The sequence below is a fragment of the Halyomorpha halys genome, unplaced genomic scaffold (genome assembly GCF_000696795.3).
Source record: "Halyomorpha halys isolate HHAL.00 unplaced genomic scaffold, Hhal_1.1 Scaffold1035.1, whole genome shotgun sequence".
Taxonomy (NCBI): Eukaryota; Metazoa; Arthropoda; class Insecta; order Hemiptera; family Pentatomidae; genus Halyomorpha; species Halyomorpha halys.
Window position 1 is genome coordinate 206,038 of NW_027107491.1, and position 6,053 is coordinate 212,090.

At 28.5% G+C, this 6,053-nt stretch overlaps 1 protein-coding gene across 14 annotated transcripts in view; it reads left to right on the top strand.

Moving 5' to 3' along the window:
* Positions 1-6,053, top strand: part of shn (schnurri) — a 206,277-nt gene that overhangs the window by 147,737 nt on the left and 52,487 nt on the right. For 2 of the 14 annotated variants that reach the window (XM_014432196.2, XM_014432201.2), the window contains exon 1: positions 3,710-3,867. The exons of 11 other annotated variants lie outside the window; for them this stretch is intronic. In XM_014432196.2, coding sequence (XP_014287682.1) covers positions 3,837-3,867 — 31 coding nt within the window. In that variant the 5' untranslated portion in view covers positions 3,710-3,836. Of the gene's footprint in view, positions 1-3,709; positions 3,868-6,053 lie in introns of those variants that run through there. One more of the 14 variants, XM_014432203.2, reaches the window with a different exon arrangement.

The following is a 6,053-nucleotide window of genomic DNA, read 5'->3' on the forward strand; positions in this document are numbered from 1 at the left end:
ATAAAATAAAAATATATTACTTTATGATAAAAATTAATAATGGCTTATGGTGATTTATTTTGTTTACTTGGCTTAATCCATAATTTCAGAATATTAATCTGCCTTAATATGTACAGTGGAATTTATAAAAAAATAATATTTCTTGTGTATTTGGTTATGCAATAAATTGTATTCTGTGATAATTATTTCATTCTCTTTGAATATTATAATATTGATATCGATTTTTACGTTTTTAGGTATGTAATCAAAATTATAGCGCTTTTTTTTTTTTAATAAACATCGTTTCAGTTACCTAAAACTAAATCTGAAACTGGTATTTTCAAATAAATAACAACTTCCCTGGGATTTCTTTAGTCAAGTTTGTGGAAAACTGAATACTATGAATAAATAAGTAGTAATCCTCAAAATAGCTGACTATATCGGATTACGTTAACTGCTTATACAGTATAATAATGATAATCAATAATTGAGGTAATCCTGACTAATTAAAGAAATTGGCATACAAATATAAATAGAAGTATTAATGGATGCAATTACCTGCATACATCTTTGTGTTATATAGAACATTTTTATGCATTTAGTTTATTTTAAATGCTGAAATCAAAAAATGTTCGACACGCTTTTTGGTGGAATGTTGGTGAAATTGAATCAATCACTCTAGATATTAAAATGCTCCGTTATTTATTTTTCTGTTTTGTTTTTCATAAAATTTTAATTGTTTTTATTGATATCCCACGCTCATCAATATGGATTAAATTTATCTTATAAATATACCTACCTGGAACTGATAAACAAATATTTCATGCTATTATATAAACAACCAATCAACGTTCTGGATGATTGGGATGTTAAATATAGTGGTTCCAAACAAGCGTGGTCTCTTATAGTTAAGAATTACATTTCCTAGATCTTTTCTATAGAGGCATCTATCTCCTTATCTTAAATGAGAGGATTCGAAATGAATATAAAGTAGAAAAGATTACTTTGCGCCCTCTTTGATTTAAAACGTTTTCTTAACTTCCCATGACGGGATATCATGCACCTGCCCTCTGTCAGTTTTTTCTTCCAACTTGGATAAGGTCAGTTCTTCGTTGACGTCTTCAATGCGTCTCAGATGTTCACAATGTAAATCAGTTTTACCGCCCTCCTTTGAATGTCGAACGGTCTATCGGAATCAGTCTGAAATTCTAGATTATCAGTTGTGTGTGTTTGAAAATTGCAGAGTTTGCAGTGTTCAAGAGGCTGTTGGCGTTTCCCATGGACCGGATCCAAACTCTCCAATCTGGAAATTCCAGGATAGTGGTGTGCAAAACAGGAGCAAGAATCTCCAAGCGAAGGATGTAGCCTTGAACCTCCTGTCTTAACAACTTTCCGTTGGATTAGTCATCCTTCAATCGTCTCACTGACGTCTTTCATTTGCGCCGGGTTACAACCTCTCATTTTCTTCGAGAAGAGGATTAACTCTTTTAAAGATATTTTCTTATCTATTTTTCTTGTCTTATTGTTTCGTATCACTATTATTTCCGAATGATAACCTAGGAACATCTTGTTTACAACTATACTCTACAGTCTGAAAATGGTGATAGAACTACCAGAATGCTATCCTTCAGTTTCCTCAAATAGTCTTTTCTTTGATGTCAGAAATTGAAATTTATCTCACGGAAAATAATTGAAAGAGATTTAGTTAATTTTAGCTCTTAGTTAAGATATTAAATTAATGAAAGTGTAGCCATAAATTGTACATTGATGCTGTATTTAGGTCGGTCTACCCAAACAAAATTTTTAATTTATTTTATTAAGTGAGAAAATGTTCAGAGGTTGCAGTCATTGGAATAATAATGAACAGAAATAAGCAAAACTTATTTTATATCTCATAAATTAATTTATTTATTCATTACTTATTTTTATTATTAATCCACCTTCTTCCTCGCACTAAATCTACGGTAAACAATAATAATTTCATTTCTGATTACTATATTTAGTAATTTTATATCTTAATTTATTTTTTAATCACATTTTGAAACTAAAATGTTTTATTATTTTAATTTTTTATGCATCGGGCTTAATTTTAAACTCATGTTTTGTCTTGTAAGTAGCTATTAACTGCTATTTATATTGCGCATAAGGTATAGTTGCTGATAATTGTTCTAAAAATAGCAGCTTCCTCTCTTTCTTAGTTTGAACATGTTAAATTCGAAGTAACTGCTAATTTTGCTATACTGAGCCCTTGATGTTGATAAACAAAACCGTAAACGGGAGAACCATCGACTCTAGGTTTAACTTCGATCTATGGCAATGAGTTTAGATTTATCTTAAAACAATTATTTTATTAAATACTCTCAAAGCTAGTCACACTACTTCATAGACTATTTAAAGTGTATATATAAAGTGGAAAATAACTTTTTATCATTCATTTAAGCAGCTTTTTTTTTTTTTTTTTTTTTTTAAATAGTACTAATTCTAACAGAGGAGTAGTAAGTTATTTTAAAATAGTTTTTCCTTATAGCTGCTTACCTTCAACTGTCATTATGTTTAGATTTTAACCCTGACTGCTAACTAAGCAGCCTATAAATATACTAGCTGCTAATTAGCTCACACTTACTTTTCGACTGTTATTTACAAATTGCATTGATTGTAAGGAATGTTTTGCTATACAAATGTGATGTTCTAAAAAATTTTGCTTCAATTTTTTTTTAACTTAAAAAAATTTTAAATTATAAAAACAAATAGGGGAAAATTCAAGTAATTGGTAGTTTTAAGTTACAAAAACGTTTATAATATATCAACAATTTATTAAAATGTGGTTTTGAATTTTACAAAAATAATATTTTGAAAATTGAATTTACCATCGCTTGATTTTTAATCTTTAATTGGCTGAAAATTAACTCAGATTTTGTACTTTAAAGTTCATTTATTATGACAAAATGCCCCAGAACTTACTTTACTCCATTTTTTTATTCGTATATAAAATTATAACTATTTCCTGTTTATTACATGCAAGCTATATTGTTTATATTTTCAAACTCCTAGAAAAAGAAGAAAACATTTTTTAAATAAAATAAAAGACTAATCATTATAGATGCTTTTCACAGTAATTTATTTTTAGGTCGCTTACTTTAATACCTACGAGTCGTTGTTTTTGTATATCAGTTATTAAATACTTAGTGCTTGGTTAAAAGAAATTATGAGTCAATTTGTTTTTTACGTGATATATCAACTGGATATGTTTACTAGATTAAGCGATTTTTATTGAAAGGACTTGACGATTATGTTTCTTTTAATTTATTATGATATTAGCAACAAAATATTATTCCCCAATGACATCTCGTGGATCGTTTATTATCCATTATTCGCGAACATTTTCCTATTATAATAGATATAATGTTCTATGTAATAAAATTGACTGGTTTTTTCCCCCCAAAATAACAAGTAAATGTTCTAACTATCTGGATTTGAAGCGACTAGTTTTATCTATCTTTGTTAGTTTATGATCGTTCTGTGTCAACTTTAATATGTATAAAAAATAGTTTTGTGTTTGAAATGATTTTTCATTTTTATAATATTGCATCTACGTTTTGCTCATTCTTTTGAAACCCTTGTTCAAATAATGAGTATTGTATAATATCTGAAATACCCTTTGATGGTGACTAAGGAGTGGGGGGAGAGATAAGCTATCAGCGACGAGGATAGGGACAGAGAATGCCAGTCGCATTCTAGCGTTCGAGTTGCCCCGGAGTGTCCCGTGTTCATGTTCGCAGTGCATTACATCATCACTCCAAGGTGAGATAGTACTGCTGAGTGTGGATATCGCGTGAGTCATTAGTGCTCAGGATAAGATGGTAGTATCTTCGGTCGTCACCGTTCTAGGTATGTTTAATCATTATTTATGTATATATAATGTATAGCATATAAAGATCTGTACGAATACTGTATTAGGTGTATCTGTTCATTAAAAAAATAAAATAAAACTTTTTTTAAGCTATTTTCAACTGTCAAGTAAAGCATTAAATTAAATAAGGTATAGTCCTTCTATATTTAGAAATGTCATATTTGGTCAATGCAACTTTCAGAAAATATGCATCATAGGAGGATACCTTCATGATTTCATTTTAACTAGTATTATGAGCTAAATTATTTCCTAGTATAACATTTTTAAATATCTTTAATATAGCAGTTTACAATTTTTATGTTTCAGATTCACAGTTTAAATTAACCTTATTTTTATAATATTTTATTAATTTACTTATCGATAATAGAATTAGTATCCACGTGGTTTCCATAATATATTCATTAAATTAAAAACACAAACATTATCCCCATGTAAAACAAAATGCTTCAAGGAGGTTATATTCTAAAATATAACTCTTTTGTATATATGTATATATTTTCATACAAGAATTCAGCCAATTATATTCAATTCAAAAGCTAGTATATGTAAAAATATTAGGGAGTTATTTATGCTTTTGGATTCGGTTAACATTAGTCATTTCTGTATGTCAATATAAAAATATCCACTATTATGGAAAAGAGACAAACTTTATCTACCTCCGGAAATTTCGGAACCATTAAGACACAATTCTTACATTATCTCTATTAATTGAATGAATTTAAGAAATAAAATTACATTAGTGATTCTAATTACAGAATGACTGTGGGTCGTTTATTCCCATAAAATTATAAGATAATCACAATTTTTTTTTTATGTCTGTCTGCCATATTTTGGCATTTGACCATTTTTATTTACTTTCTAAAACAATCATGCAGATTTAAATAGACCAACCAATTTAACCCAGAAGATTTGAGTCGTTTTATTACTTTTTCATTGTTAGGGCTATCCGTTTCTCAAGTAGCAAATTTTATTTTAAAATTTAGATTTTTAGAATCTAGAGAACACATAAAATTTTTACCTATAATTATCGAAGTTGGTTCAATGCAAATGGAAAACTGAGGATAATTAATAATTAATTTTTGTTTTACCTGTTCCGCTCTCTCATTTTAGAGTTTTATAGTTTAAATTATTCGAGTAAGATTTAAATAAATAGCTATGTAAAATTTGCATGGTATAATGTGAGAGAATAGTCTTAGTCGCCTAGGTATTCAGTCAACAAATGACATCATCTACCTTGGACGTATCTCTGTCTTGTACAAATATTTTCTGAGTTATATAAATTTATTTCTTAATTAGTCCATAGCTCTGCCATATGTCACCAGCAGCAGGTTCAATAAGATAAATATGTGTATAAATTGTAGCTCGAAGTTATAACAAGCAGTATCATGCCAGTGGCTAGGCTTCAATTTGGCAAATTTAAATAGGTACCTGAACCTTTTAGTCCAGACAATGGGGTTTTGTAAAGGGTGATCTCATAAAAAAAAAAAGGCTCCAAGATATTACCGGTTAATATGGGGTGTATAAAACAATGATTGGTACTGATTATGACGGATAATATTTATTACTTCTTAGGTAAACTATTTTATTTTATTTTTGATGAATTTTTTTTTTTAATAAAATTTACTAAACACTTAAAAATGAAACCATTACTTAGGCACTTGGACAGATTTCTATTTGAACACATTCTTGCGCCCAACCCTTACAACTGACCAAATAATATTATGCATACCAAATTTATAGAAAAAATTCCAATCTTTTGTTTTATATAGATAACTTCGCTGTAGAGCCAATAGCTAATCGAAGTACAAGAAAAAAAAACTGAAACAAGAGCAATTTTTTTAGCGTTTTTGTGTTTTTACATTTCCTGAAATAGCGTCCTATAAAGGTGGCAAAATTCAGAATCTGAAACATAAAAAAAAACTTAGAAAAAACCTATATGCTTTTTTTCCCGCAAATCCCTTATCAACTGGGCTATTTTTTTGGTGATATTCTAACAAGTTTAACATTTTTAATGTAGTAAAATGATTCAGCCTATTAAACTGTTGATCAAACGCTGTAACAGTCACTTTCCATATAATTACAATAATATAATATTCCCCATTACATTATTAATAAAACTCTTTAAAACAAGTACTGGACACTTTATTATTATCTTTTATATATA